Source organism: Tetranychus urticae, chromosome 2 (genome assembly GCF_039701765.1).
Source record: "Tetranychus urticae isolate SD_2017Ah chromosome 2, NJAU_TeUrti_SD_1.0, whole genome shotgun sequence".
Lineage (NCBI taxonomy): Eukaryota > Metazoa > Arthropoda > Arachnida > Trombidiformes > Tetranychidae > Tetranychus > Tetranychus urticae.
In genome coordinates this window covers 8,032,794-8,048,276 of record NC_142959.1, presented here as the reverse complement: position 1 = coordinate 8,048,276, position 15,483 = coordinate 8,032,794, and the positions used below count along the sequence as shown (strand labels likewise).

Below are 15,483 nucleotides of genomic sequence, written 5' to 3'. Positions count from 1 at the left end.
TCTATTTGGGTTTAGGTTTGACTTGAATCACTTGTAATCAATCATTTGTAAGTTAGTGATTAACTGAACTGATTTTAACTTTGATTCAACTTTGGTTGATGTTAATTGTTTGAAACAATTAGTTAAACATTTGAGTTATTGATTGAATAATAATGTTTATCTCTTTTACCAGCCATCGCAAAATCGTGAAGAAGTGTTAACATTTGATGATCAACTGAAAGCTTGTTTAATCAGTTCAACAGCATTTCTATCACTTTTATTGATGTTGGTTACCTGTTTATGTATCAATCAACGAAATAGGTAAAGTTAATTGTTTTCGCCGTATTTGTTTGTTTCATCAATTGTTTCTTCATGATTCTAATTCTTCTTTATTTTACTCAGATATGAAAGACGCTTGAAAGCGGCCACAGCAACTGCTTTTGGTCATCGAGATCCTCAATTGAACCGGACTAATGTTCCCAACACGAATATTCATGCTGATGAAGGTTCCAATCCTATCTGGATGACAGGTTATGATAATGAATGGTTTAAAGATGATGAACAAATGAGGTAAACATTATTATCCTCAAATTAACAATAATCATTCACCAGATAAAATAATTTCAGTAGTAATCAAAGTGTTCAATTCATGATTATTTTAGATACTTTGAATATTCAATATTTCATTCTCTCGTTTTCATCAATTGTTTTGCACCATTTATCTTCTTCTTCTTTTTTCTTCTTTTTAACCTTAAATTGCTTATTATTAAATCTTGATTATAAATTGTTGTTTTCAGTTTGTGTGCATAAAAAATTGATAGGTTATAATAATCAAAGGTAGCTTTTGGTTTGTGGGTTAATCGTTTCCACGAAATGATAGTTTTGCTTAGACTTTATGGACTTTCTCTTTATTATTCACAATCAATTTCATGATTGTTGTTATTATTCATTTTATTGGTATTTAATTTAACCATTTAATTTTAATGTTAAAACTGTGTGAACATAAAATGGTCATTAACTTCAATCATGTTTACTTGTTCAAGTTAATTGAATTGCTTTTTTTAACAAATCTTCAAGTTACATTTTAGTTATATATTTTTTTCATTTCGTTCATTTATTTGAGTTGAAAGTTTTTTGAGTCATCTTGTCTAACAAAATTAAAGAAACAAAAGACAAGCTGATTGATAGTATCCTACGATCCTATGAGTATCCTTAGATAGTAGTAAATTAATAGCTTTAATTAGCTTTATTTTGAAACTATAATACTATTTGTGTTTGAATATGAACTTAAATTTCTTGTTTTTTCATTTTTTCACAGTCACAATTCAAATGGGAACAATTCATTGGATGAAAATGCTGTCTCCGAAGGATCAGGAGTTGGCACTGATGGTGGATCAAATGGTGTGCTGATGAATGGTCCACTTACACCTACTGATTCGTTAAATGAAAGCCACCCTGGAACAGGATCAGAGTCATCAACAAATGATAAATCAGCTCTTTGTCGTGGAGTTACGGCGGGTCGATTGACTCCGCAAAACATAACCCTACCTTCATCTGCAACCAATGGCAGGGTTAACAATAATAACAAGAAAAACTCTCAACGGCCTTTGGTTAATAAAAATTGTCTCAATGGCAGTGGAACCAATAATGGTAACCATTCAATTGGCCGAGGAAGTTTAGTGAATAATGTTGTCGGTGGTGTGGGAGTTAGAGGTGATTCGTTTAGTGGTAAAAGATCTGGGAATCAACTGTCTTGTAAAAACTCAATCAACACAGTTTACATTTCATCGCCTTACTCGGACACTTCTCAGTACCATTCAAACCAGATTGGCGGCAATAACTTAAGCATAATCAATTTGGAGACAACTGAATTGTAACAATTGTAATATAGTTAATTGGCAAAAGACATTATCAAATACTTCAACCTCACATCGCCATCATCAACTTTAACGCTAAATGTTATATTTTTAGTCTCTTGATGATTTGTTCTTGACTATTTCTGCCATCCTAATTGTTTTTACATGCAATGTTTTCTAAGTCATTTCTTCACCTTCCCTAAATCACAATTAACTTTGATTTCAAACCTCTTAACCATCTTCATCTTCTTTAACTCTCTTCATTGCCAAAGATTGGATAGGTTGATTATAAATTTTGTACAAATTATCTTTATTTTCATTTCCTTCCTTCTTTTTTGTAATTGTGATTGCTGAATACTGGTCAGTCATTCCAACATGAACAATCCATATCAGACTACGAATTGATTGTCCAGGCTTAGCAAATCAGCCAATCTCATTGTAAATAAAAGATGTTTACTATTTTTTAAATAGTAATTCAATTTGGGTAATTTGTTTGTTACCAAATCTAATGACTACTAATTGTAACTCTTTTTTACCAATTGTATAATTTAAAGAAATATTTATCATTGATTGATAATATTGAAAGGCATTGATGTTTTATAATATCATTCAATGTATTATTAAAAACCGTGCCAACGCTTATCATGCTAAAAAATGCTCGTCTCAGATTGAGTATCATTTAATAATGACTACTTAATGATAAAGATTTGTTCTAAGCATTAATTGTTTATTTTTAAATCAACATTTTGTGAACAAAGTTGTAATACATTGCTAAAATTTTGAATAAAATTTATCTCCACCTTTTCATATGAGCGGCTCAATTTATTTATTAAACTGTCTCACAATCAGTCAATTTTAAATTGAATATTCAATTAGACTGATGATTTCCCTGCAAGCCAGAGCTAAAATCAATTATACAATCTTGATTATTCATGATTACATCGCCATCGGTTCACGATTTGATAATACATGTATTAAGAATGCGAACACTAAGAATCTGGTTTCTTTCTTTATTCATTTTTTACATTTTTCGTCATTGTCTTTCTTTCGTCTTTTTGCCTCTTTCTTCTTCCTTGTCTAATTCAATTGTTACACATTGTAAGCATAAAATTAGCTCATTTCATCGGATTTCAACTTTTCGATTTATTAGTCAACAATTGATGGTAACAACGATATTAATGTTTAAAAAGAAATCTTCGGAGGTTGAAATTCTCTATTATAATGAATCTTTGAAAGTATCTCACAAGGAAAGTAACCTCGTTGGTACGGGCAGATCAAAATGAAAGTGGGTTTAATGGAAAGCCCGTGCTAGAAAACCCCTAAAAATATTAATCTCCCATGGAGGAAATCGATCTGAAAAAAGTTACAGGGTCGCAAATGTTTTAATCACGGAGGTCAAAATGATTAATAAAATCGAATTAGAGATAGATATTTTTATCAAAATAAACTATTTAGGTGTAATTGATCATGAGGGATGCAAATCTGAAATCAGTTTACAGTAAAGTACCAGATAATGACAGTACCAGATAGTGACAGTAAATTTGTCAATGGTCCCTAATTAAGGAGGGGTTTAAAAAATCTGTATTTTTTCAATACACTGCCCGGCGAATAGTAGGAATAATCTACAGTGAGATCCCAGATAATGAGAGTACTGTGGAATAGCTTATTTTCACTATTCATCGGGCAGCTAATTTCATGAGTTTCAATCTTCCTTAATAGATCGAATTTTATCGTAAATGTTAGTTTAAAATGATTTCGTGAGTTTTTTGATTAATATTTTACGAAAGAAATTCGAATCCAATCAATTGAAAATTAAAGAAATCAAAATGAAATTTGATAAAATTCAAATTGAATTAACTCCTCCTTAATTAGGGATCGTTGATAAATTTATCTCATTATGTGGGACTCTCATTATCTGGGATCTCACTGTATTTCAAGTTACTGTCATTATCTGGTACTTTACTGTATTCCTAAACTTTTTTGTTTTCGAAAAAATCGTAACACAAACAAGAATAAAATTCTCATTTTGAATGTGCAGCTTAACTTTCACAATGTTCAATGAAGAATATTCCGGATTGCATGGACATCCTTCATAAGCGCAATAATAGAGGGAAAGTTTCTTGACGAAGCTACATGTTAGGATTTTAAATTCCCAACAAGCGATCGGCACGAAATCAACCTTCTGCAGAACTTGAAAAGCATGATTTTTAACATAGTAAATTTTGTATGAAGAAGTTGATCTGTTAAAAAAGAAAACTTTTAGAAAACTAATCAAACAAACAAAGAGAAACTTACATTTCAATTGGAGCAGTCAACATTTTCTCCATATTATTTTTCAAGGCTTCATATAAAATAAGTTGCTAAGCTCCAAGCTGGTATCGATCGAGCATCGTCATTGAATTTACAATAGCTTCTGGCGACACATTGATTTGAAAATTGGCTTTTCCAGCCAGTTCTATGTCAAATTTTATGAATTTTACAAAACTGTAGTAGTCATCCAAACTGACTTCTTCATCAAGGACAGAAGCACAGAAGGACATTCTCATCCTCATCCTCATCTTCACATGATGTTAATTCATGAGCTGCACGAATTATAAAATTTAATTCATTTTTGCGGCGCAACACTTTTACGTTTTCATTAGGTTTGAAAAGTCACATGAGTCTCTCCCATGGCTTGAAGCAGCAGTCCTAGAATTTGCAGATATAATAGACGAATCGAGACTGTAAATGTGCAATACAAGCGTTTTTGCTTGAGCAAGTAATTGTTGAATCACAACCACAGTCTGGAGCTTTGCATCGCCAGACATTTTCACATGTTGTTTGCTCTCTAAATTTAAGTTCTAACATGCAATCAGGGACAGGGTAATCTCGTTTGGTCCAAAAACATCGAACTAAGGAGTGCTCTAGAGCACTTATCTGGTAGCATCCATATTTTCGACCCTCTTCTTGGTTCCATCAAGTTGTAAAAAATTTTATAGATGATATCATCTAAAACTGCCATGATTTTAGTTATGGTACCTTCATTACTTAGATTCCAATCAACCCTTAAAATTCCATCTTTTTCTAAAATTTTATGATGAAGCGGACAACTGATTGACACTAGGTTGACAAATCTCATCTCCAGGTAAGATATGCAACCGTGATGTTGGATTATCTTTTCCAGATTTCTTCTAAGCTTCTTCGCAGGTTGAGAATCCAAATCTTCATATATTGATGCTCCTCTCGAACCTTCTGTCGGGCTAGCTAAAATACTGTTGTCAGATATTTTGAACTTAACTTTTTCTTGAGACTCAAAATTTTCTTTGATCTTAGCAGCTTTTGACTGCATATCCTCTAGCATATTCTCGAGCGATTTCACACTTTTTTTCTTTTGTTGCAAGCTTGATTTGGACCCTGTGATGAATTTGAAAAAGATTAATAAGTGAGCCAAAGAATGTAAAAATTGCGAATAACTTACCAAACTCTACCGCAAAGCAAATGTAAGGTTCGTTTTCATCTTTAATTAGAATCCTATCTAGAGGATTGATAATTTTGGCAGGAGGCACCGGTCTGATGTCCTTAATAGGAATTATTCGGAATCGTGTACTCCGTGCTTCAGGCAGCCCACAGCTTCGAAAAAACAACACATAAGCCATTATTGTATTAATAGAATGAAAATCTACATTGGAGCACTCTTTTTTATTGTGCTATAATGATAAATATTTCTTGGCTGCACAGAGATAAATATTTGTTGAGAACACGGAGTTGCGAATAAAAAACACTTTCCAACTATTATGTTGATAAAAAGATTAAAATTAAAACTGTAGTTTAAAGGTAAGACTGTAGGCTGACTCTCGCCGTACTTTCGGCTTAAGGCTAGCTTAGTTGTTGTAACTATAGCAACATTTAAACAAAACTACACAATTAAATTATCGAAATCGTTATTGTTATTGTCAAACTGTCTGGCTCTTCCCCTCAAAATCTGTTAATAACTTTAAATATTATTTAAACAAGTGTCATTACTGTTAATGTGTTCTATCACTAAGTTAATTTAATTTTTCTCAATCATGTTTATGCATGGATAACTGCTACTAAAGTCTATAAGTTAGGCTTAAGCATTAGTTCATTTTACAATGTTTATAAATGAACTTCCAGATGAATGTTTGCTCATCATTTTTGGTTCAATAAATGAATTGGATGATTTAGTACACTGCTATTTAGGTAAGTTTGTTTTAATTCAAAATTAAGTTACACCTCTGGCCCAGAGACTCTGATTTAAATCAAGTTAAAATCAAGTTCAGCTATATCGATACATTTGAGAGCTATAGTATCATAATCTATAATAGATTATAACAACATGATAAATATTATTATTTGACTGTTAAAGCATGATATTTGCATATTTTTACAAACGTTTAGTTATTTTGTCTTGTTTCTTAAATGTTTTATTTTAGTATGCAGCAAATGGAGCCATTTAATTGCGGAGCGAACTAGAAAAGTTAAATATTTGGTTGGTAAGCACCTAATTTTTACCGATACGTATTATCATTATGAACGAATTCCCTCATTAAACTTATTTGTTCAGAATATCGGTGGAATGGTGACAACGCTCCAAATTATACGTTGGATTATGTTTATTATCTAGCAGAGGAACCGCTTGATACAACATGTTTGAGCACATTATTTCCAAATTTAATTGTTTGTTGAATCATTTCTTTTTTTCGTCTATTACTTGCTGACTAATTGTTTTTCATGTTATTTGTTGTCTTATTACCTTAGATTGCCGATTTTTCTGGATTCCTTTCAAAGGTGAAACATGAAGCTATCGTTACATTGGTCAAAAGGATGAAATCTTTAAAAGGATTGATTAATCATTGCTGCTATTATGAAGGAGATGAATCAATCTTCCAATATTGTGATGGACTCGAAATGGTATCCAACGATCACATTGAGCCATGCATAAAAGAGAATGGTGTCAACATTAAACAATTGCACCTTGTCCGTTATAATTTAGATAGATTCAGGGAAGATGCACATTATTTTCCAAATCTTCAAAAGTTATACATTTATAATAACGAAGGTGATTTTATAATACTTCTATATTTTTAACAAATTTTTTGAAAATGAGCATTCATCTTTTATCCTTAGGCTCGCCAGATCGCTATTATGATGGTCCCATATTAGAAGAACTTAAAATAGTTGAATTGTCCTTATCTTCTTATGATGGTACAGACATTTATTATGGTTTCCAGTTCATGGATTCATGTCCGAATTTACAAAGTGCTCATATTAAATTGGACTCTAATAGCATTTTTGTTAATGAATCATTAAAACACAAATCTTTGCAAGATTTAGTTTTATCATTTGTAAGTATTGTTTGATTTGAAATGTATTTGCTTTTTTGTGAAGAATTTAAAACTTAAAATTTCTTTCTAAATCAGCTACAATAAGAGATGTTCATCATGCAGAACTACATTCATCTGTATTAATTAACTAATCTCTATATTCACAGTATGATCAAGATTATACTGATATTTTCGAATGGGATGAATTGAAAAGATTGTTCATGAAATATCCAAATCTTAAACATCTTGTACTGTGCGACAACAGGAGACTGGAGGATGAGCATATCGAGCAATTGGTTCGCATTTTACCCAATTTAGTGTTATTTGCTGTTCGTGAATGTCCAAGAGTCACTCAGGAAGCTGCAAATTTTGTTCAAGACTATAATAAACTATATGGACGATCAATCAAGTTTTACTTTAAAGAGAATTACCATGAAATTCAATCAGATTGGCCTCAGTTATCAACTAAATGTGAAAAAATTAGTCAAGGTTTTGATTTCATGAAACATTGTTTTCTTAAAGATTTTGGTAAACTTTCTACTTTCTTAATCTCTAGTGATGACTAAACGGTAAGGTTTTACTTATATAATGACTGACTGCTGGGGAGACTATTTGGAATTGATATGCGTAAAAATCTGTTATCATCGAGAAATTAATTTTCATGGGACATTGAATGGAACAAATTAGTCAAACCAATATTTAATTGATAAAATTATGCGATGTGTTTCATGTTATAAATTTATATTTTACTTGTTTCCATGTTTCATTTCCTGGAGCCAAGAATAATCGTCCATTTACACATGAAGATAAAATATCAATAAAAGTTAACCTCGAGTCCGTGAATAGGGAGAATTATGTCGATAATGGTGTCTCGAACACCGCTGTACCCAAAAGAACGCCTTGGCGTCCAACTCTCTCCAGATTCTCCTTCTTTGCGAATAATTTTCCTCGTACGAAGCAACGTCTACAATAGCAGGTAATTCTGCATACCTTGCTCGTAATATATTGTGTAACTCAGTGTTTCTAGCAACTGATACTTTTCTATCGATAAAAGTTCTCGTATTTGAATAATGACAATAGTTGTCAGTACAATTGTTTTCATTGTAAAACTCACTATCAAGGCTATACAAATCTATGGTTATATCGAAACAGCCATCCAGCTTCCAATTTAAATAAGACCTCAAAACAAAGCGATCACCATCATTCAACCTTCCCAAACAGTTCTCTCTGGTGAAGTTACACGGCATGAAATCAGGCTCATCCTCATCAGGTGCATCATCCTCATAAAACCGGGGATCGAATGATTTATGTTCAATATTTCGTAAATCAAAATAATTAAGAGGCGCATAATCTAAGATAGTCATCCTGATTAATTCGACTGGAATTCCGATTATCGTCGAAAGCTGTCAAGATAAAATAAAATGTCAAGTTTAATCTGAAGTAAAGTTGAAATCAAATATGAGAAAATGGCTTACCTGGTTAATAACTTGCTGATCTTTGTATGGAAATCTTTCATCCGACCAATCTATTACTATATCATGATATCCCTCATCTGCAACCTTAACCTTTATGGTAACTAAATAATTTATCGAAAAGTTATAATAACATCACTCATTATCACGATTCACAAAATAAATAGACTCACCTTTATCTGAGCTATCATCTTTTTCAATATTTTTCAGTGAATTATCCATTGGCAGGAATAAAAATTATTTTCTGTGCAAGAAATGGTTTTGTAGTATTCAATATGAAAAGACTTGACTTGCAAAAATGAACTTGAAGCAAAGAAGAACACAAAAGACTCACAAAGAAATGCTTTTCACAACTGAAACTTGAATTCAAAACTTTGCCCTAAAAGACAAAAACCGGAACCAGAAACAACCTGCGTCCAGTTTAAACTAGCTCAGTGGGAACAAAAGAAGTCGAACCAATATTTAGTTGAAAAGATTTCATTTCAAGAGTCTTTTTTCAGTTATATTCAGTTGAAAAACTAAGTCTTATATTTTATTAACTTTTCGATAAATTATTTAGTTACCATAAAGGTTAAGGTTGCAGATGAGGGATATCATGATATAGTAATAGATTGGTCGGATGAAAGTTCTCCATACAAAGATCAACAAGTTATTAACCAGGTTAGCTATTTTCTCATGTTTTATTTCAATTTTGCTTTAGATTAAGCTTGATTATATTTTGAATAGCTTTCGACGATAATCGGAATTCCAGTCGAATTGATCAGGCTGACTAATTTAGTTTATACGCCTAATAATCATTTTGGTTTACATAATATTGAACATGAATCATTCGATCCTCAGTTTTATGAGAATGATGAGCCTGATGAGAATGCGCCTGATTTAATGCCGTGTAACTTCACCAGAGAGAACTGTTTAGGAAGGTTGAATGATGGTGATCGTTTTGTCTTGCGTACTGCTTTGCATTGGAAGCCGGATGGCTGTTTCGATCTAACCATATATTTGTATAGCCTTGATAGTGAGTTTTACAATGAAAACAATTGTACTCAGTACTATTGTCATTATTCAAATACGAGAGCTTTTATCGATAGAAAAGTATCAGTTGCTACAAACACTGAGTTACGAATGATATTACGAGCAAAGTATGCAGAATTACCTCCTATTGTAGACGCTGCTTCAGCCTTGGAAAATCGCTCGCAAAGAATGAGAATATTGAGAGAGTTGGACACCAAGATGTTCTTTCGGGTTCTTGAGACGTAATCATCGACATAATTCTCCCTATTCACGGACTCGAGGTTAACTTTTATTGATATTTTATCTTCATGTGAAAATGGACGATTATTCTTGGCTCCAGGAAACGAAGCATGGTGCTCATCATCAATGACATGCTCGCCACAATTCCAATCTCTTATTAATAAACAAGCAGATTGAAGTAACCATTGAAAGTAAAATATAAATTTATAACATGAAACACATCACATAATTTTACCAATTAAATATTGGTTTGACTACTTTGTTCCATTCAATGTCCCATGAAAATTAATTTCTCGATGATAACAGATTTTTATGCATATTTTTCAAATCAGTGTGAGTTTGAGTTAACAATTTTGAATCGACCATACGGTATTAGGCAGTTCAGCAGAAAGTGGACGACTTTAATTGTTAATTATTGCGAATTCAATCGACTCTCATTATGAAATCTAGCACAATGTTACCTGAATTATTCAGATTCACCATGCAATTAATAAATTGGAATAAAACGCTTTGGTTGAGAGATTTGAACAATTTGCCTCGAATTTTTATGAAATGAATAAAATTCATTTTGATTGAATAAAGTTGCTGTAAATCAAGAGAACCAAAGTTTTGTCAGGTTATTCTGGTCCCGATTCATTTCTTAAAATCGTCGTTAAATTATCGTCAATTAAATCGGGTTTCCGAATTGATTTCACTGAAATCGTCAAAATTATTTCTTGTACCTTCTATGGAGTTAAATAGTGAATCATAATTTTGAGAAACAATTGAAGTTGTAATTTATTTCTAGCTATTAATAAATTGTATCTTATTTAAGTATCTATCAATCAAATTGGGAATTCATTAATCGAGTATCTCATTGAAGGTTAAACAAATGATTACTATTTACGTAAATCCATTTTAACATTATCTATTAGCAATTCCTATGTTCTATTCCAAATACGTCAAATCCTCGTTGATATCAACGAAAATCACATTTATTTAAACAAACCAGATGATAGAGTTGAATATCACAATAATCAAGTTGATTGAAAATCATTTTGTTTACTATTTCGAGTCTTCCTTGTTCAATATCATTGTTATAATGATGATTAGATAGTTTTAAATGGCAGAGTTTTGTGCAAAGTTGAGTTTAAAAATAAATTCACAGAAATTGATTTGCGTTTTAATTTTATTTCGCCGGCTTCTGTAATAATTAAAGTCGTAATCAGAGTAAATATAAAATATCTTGAACAAACTTGGCTATGCTTATTAAACACTTTAAACTGGTTGATTTGTGAAAATAAAATCAAGCTTTAGTCGGGACCGAAAATTGAAGTTATTTTGATTGAATAAATTGAAAGATAATTTTATTGCTTGATGAAAACAATGAAGTGTTATTCAGCTGATTCGGACAATTAAACTCCTTCATTTGAAACCCATTTTGAACATGCATTCGTTTATTTGTATCAATTAACTTGATAAATGTTGGATGTTTGGAGAAGCTATTCAATAATAAATCCAAGCAAACAGTTTGCATTGATTAATCTTGTAGGTTTTATTTGATACTTTCAAATTGTTTTGATTGTAATTACATGATAAATTGTGTTCAATTGTAAAATTTGCTAAATAAATTAAATTTGTGTCATAGAAACAATGAAAAATCAGAATAAATGAAAATAAAATGGTTAACTCGATAAGTGTTGTTTGTTTAAAGCTCTAATTCAACTGAACAGGTAACTTTATTCAGCATTGATTTTATGATTTTGTTGAAATTGCTGGCGATTCTTAGGTTGAAGGTCATAAATGCGGTGAAGATTAGTTCATAAACTCTCAATTTATCCATCACTTGGAGGATTGATCACAATTTTTTTTCTGGTTTCACTTTTATGTCTTGAATTGAAGTGGACAATGGAGCGAGATCTCCTACGGTAGACTTGACTTTTCAGGGGAATTAAGTTGAGTTAGGTGATAAATAAACAGATATTGAATGAATGATTTAAGGGTGAATTTTTAATCCAATAAGTGTCAATATTAACAATTTAAGCGGATAAAATGGACGGTGAAAATGTTGAATGGACGAGCGTTTCCAGGCACAAATGTTTCAGAGGAAAATTGTGTTTTTTAAAACTGACTTGAACTGAAGGCAGTTAACTTTTATAATGAGTGAATGAGAGGAAGAGCAAACTATTTATGATGAAGATGAAGTGATTAGCTCATCAATTCATCTAATTTACCAGGATTGCAAAGTGATTATAAGATGAGTGGAAAGTGTGAAGCAGAGTAACATTTTATGGTTTAATAAGGCCTACAAGGTCTATTGTAATTGTTGATACATTTTATCATAGACAGTTTATATTGTGAGTTAAATGTGTTCGATCAAGGAACTCCGATTGAATTAATTGTTACTCAATGTTTACCGTTTCTACCGTTCCATAATCATTATAATCAGATTATTCTATTTTTGATTCTTCATTGATTCTCTCCTTTCATTTTCACACCTCCTCTCAATCTTTGATCACTTTTCAAATAACGTTGATGATAACCGAGTTAATTTATGGGTAACAATGGATGACCTGGAAATAATGGTAGCAAATCAGGTCAGAACGAGGTTGGCAACATTTGATTGTTCATCGTCGATTAAACAGTTAAAGTCAATGAAACAAATAGCAGTATTACTTACAAGGCCATGTTAGAACTATTTCAAGCTATAAAGGCATTTATGGTAACTCACCACTTGGTGCAAGTATCGAAATGTTTAATGCTATTTTAAGTTAAATTAATTCAAGAATTAATCAAAGATTTTGTGCAATTGGTGATCATGTCTGTCACATTCTATTGAGTTGAGTAAGGGCATCAATATTTTGTAAAATACTAGATCGGACTTTCAATACTTGATCTGGAATTAAGATGTTAAAGCGCATAGATTCACTAACCAATGTTTGTTGATTGTTGTTTGAGCTGCAAGTTTCATTTTCATCATTCCAGCAATATTAACGTTCGATAGAATAATTTTAATTTAGTTACATTTTAGTTATAAAGATCAAATTTGCTAATTTGGCATTATGCAGATTAGGTTATTTGTATTATATTAAGTAATACAAAGTGAAGGGACTGTGAGTTTTTGGATATTTTTGATCAACATTCAATTGGTTATGAACATTATATCTAGGGTTGGTACTAAAAAGATGTTGGTTGAAATAGACCAGTTAGTTCATTATAAACAAGATCTAACTCACATTTCATTAATAACATGTCACTACCTTAATATATGACAAGGTTACTAAGATTTTTCAAAATTTAACTTTTCATCACTAAAACTGAATTCTGAGACATCATGTCCATGATCAGAATTACTCATGATAAAACTATGATTAATGTTTCGTTGCTCAGAGCTAATTAAGAGCTATTTAATAATATATTATTCATTTCTTCAACTTGATCCGTTCTCATGTTATGAACGGTTGAAATACAAAATCTCAATCTTTTCAATCATTAAATAAGTAATCAAGGATCTACTTATTTCTCCTCAACCAAACCAACTAGAGATACGATGAAGACATCGTTAGAAAGCTCATTTCATTCACTTTCTAACCACATATTAACATCATTAAAAAGACTTGATTAACAGTGAAATCAGAGTCATCTTTCTGTCTTCCAAAACATAACATGATCTTTAATTTAACAATTAAAACCACACTAATTGTCTCTGACTCGAACCGATGCTAAACACATTTAACTGTACTTTAACTTAACCATGTAATGATCATTAACTTTGACTTAAAAGGATAATTTGATCCTTTTCTCTGTTTCATCTCTTTTCATAATTTCTTGGAAATTTTCCTTTAACTAAACATGGACATTCATAACCGTTTTCTCACTCTTATAAGTAAGATAAAAAATTAACCAACAGTTAGTCCAGTTTTGTGAGTTGCACTGGAAGCAACATTTGCGTCTCTTTTTGTGTTCCTTGTTATTTAACAAGAAGTAATGTTTTACTAAATTAATGTATTAAATTGAATTGAAGTTTGAATTAAATGTTTGACTAAAGTCATCGAGTAAAAATTCATTGAAACCAACAAAAGACACGATCGCCACATTTATACACAAATAGACACGAATTGACAACAATAGTGCTGCACCATTTATACTGACTCCAGCTAAACCAGATAGTCCAGCGAGGGTAAAAATAGCAATTGTAGTCGGAACTCGTCCAAAACTATCAATGAAACACAAGGAATACGATTTAATTTAGTCAACAATTTCATTTCAAATTGTATTTGTTACTAAAATGACACATTTATGCACAAATTGAGCAAATTGACACAAATGCTGCAACTAAAATTGGCAAAATCGGGCGAAAATCAATTTAATTGGAATTCAGACTCTGATAGTTTGTGAGGAAATTAATACAGAGTGCTTTCGTGTGATTTGAAGATTTCTCAGATCAACAGTTCTCGAGAAAATCGCGTTCAAGTTGAAACTTCGATCGGCTTTTGTCCATTGTGGGAGCAGATTTTTCAATGGAACTTCATTATGCTAATGCACCTTATACCGGGCTTTATTTTTCATTTAACGCCTTCATCCAGGCATATGTCAAGAATGGATAGGGCTACATACCTCAGACCTGAACCATAAACTTTATGCAGATTGCACAACGATAATTTCGAACGCTCAAGGTTATTCAAGGTCAATTCTTTATTTGACCTCTAATTGACATTGGCAGGTCATTTTCTATAGTTTCAAAAATTTTCTAACCGGCTAGTGTTAGTGTCAATGTCAATTAGAGGTCAAATAAAGAATTGACCTTGAATAACCTTGAGCGTTCGAAATTATCGTTGTGCAATCTGCATAAAGTTTATGGTTCAGGTCTGAGGTATGTAGCACTAACCATTCTTGACATATGGCTGGATGAAGGCGTAAAATGAAAAATAACGCCCGGTTGTCGTCAAAAAACGTCGTCGTTTCGACTGATTAATCAACATTACTCTTATTGTTACTTTTAAATATCATTTTAATTTCAGTTCTTTTTAAAAAATTTTTAAAATTTAATTTCAGATTTCTCTCTTCGTGCCTTTCTGTCAATAGTTCCATCATGGTAGCTGTCAATCTGACTTTTCACAAAATGGGCTAGTTGTGCTAGCTTACGACACAGCTCTACCGTTTAATCATTTTTTCAACTCTTACTCGAGTTCTTTGGTGATCATCATGTTAGATTTGATAAGTATGTTTTTCTGACTAATGATGGATTCCGATTCCTTGTTGCTGCTGTTGTGGTCCATTTGACCTTGTAAGGACATTTGAACTTGTTGACACTAGACAAGTGGTAACATTATATTGGCACATAAAACCGATAAGAAAGACAGAGATCAACAGGATTAACACCAATTTTCTGGTTTAACGCAGAGAATTCATTTCTTATGGTAAGAAATTTGAATTAGAAGACATTTCGCTTGCTTCCTTTTATGTTTGGTCTTTTTTAATCTTTTGAATATAACAATTTATTTGTCACATTTATTAAAAAAATGAATTTAATTGGTTGACCATTATCTTCACTTCTTGTCTAAAAATTTCGCTCCGCATTCAAATGATTAGCTCATTGATTGCAATCATTGGCTGATTCCA

At 31.7% G+C, this 15,483-nt stretch overlaps 4 protein-coding genes across 14 annotated transcripts in view; 2 read left to right on the top strand and 2 right to left on the bottom strand.

The window, feature by feature from the left end:
- Cad88C (cadherin 88C) overlaps window positions 1-2,642 on the top strand; it is a 28,298-nt gene extending 25,656 nt beyond the window's left edge. For all 10 annotated transcript variants that reach the window (XM_089266989.1, XM_089266988.1, XM_089266990.1 and 7 more), the window contains 3 exons: window positions 173-300; window positions 382-549; window positions 1,298-2,642. In XM_089266989.1, coding sequence (XP_089123115.1) covers window positions 173-300; window positions 382-549; window positions 1,298-1,856 — 855 coding nt within the window. In that variant the 3' untranslated portion in view covers window positions 1,857-2,642. The remainder of the gene's footprint in view (window positions 1-172; window positions 301-381; window positions 550-1,297) is intronic.
- Window positions 2,643-2,809: 167 nt separating this feature from the next.
- On the bottom strand, window positions 2,810-5,470 carry LOC112539478 (uncharacterized). The gene is made up of 2 exons (XM_089266963.1): window positions 5,293-5,470; window positions 2,810-5,228 (listed from the first exon to the last, which is right to left on the bottom strand). Exons 1-2 carry the CDS (start codon window positions 5,468-5,470, stop codon window positions 4,687-4,689), a joined length of 720 nt encoding a protein of 239 aa, XP_089123089.1. The 3' UTR covers window positions 2,810-4,686.
- Window positions 5,471-5,693: 223 nt separating this feature from the next.
- On the top strand, window positions 5,694-7,901 carry LOC107367822 (uncharacterized). Of its 2 annotated transcripts, XM_015935570.3 has the most exons (6): window positions 5,706-6,035; window positions 6,269-6,328; window positions 6,400-6,512; window positions 6,594-6,894; window positions 6,963-7,180; window positions 7,327-7,901. In XM_015935570.3, the coding sequence occupies exons 1-6, from the start codon at window positions 5,948-5,950 to the stop codon at window positions 7,723-7,725; spliced, it is 1,179 nt and encodes a 392-aa protein (XP_015791056.1). In that variant the 5' UTR covers window positions 5,706-5,947; the 3' UTR covers window positions 7,726-7,901. The 2 variants fall into 2 exon arrangements, with proteins under 2 accessions (XP_089123118.1, XP_015791056.1); XM_089266992.1 differs by lacking the exon at window positions 6,400-6,512 and having other exon boundaries at window positions 5,694-6,035; window positions 6,269-6,324.
- Window positions 7,834-10,700, bottom strand: LOC107367825 (uncharacterized). The gene is made up of 3 exons (XM_015935574.3): window positions 8,805-10,700; window positions 8,635-8,735; window positions 7,834-8,562 (listed from the first exon to the last, which is right to left on the bottom strand). Exons 1-3 carry the CDS (start codon window positions 8,851-8,853, stop codon window positions 7,984-7,986), a joined length of 729 nt encoding a protein of 242 aa, XP_015791060.1. The 5' UTR covers window positions 8,854-10,700; the 3' UTR covers window positions 7,834-7,983.
- Between the last annotated feature and the right edge of the window lie 4,783 nt (window positions 10,701-15,483).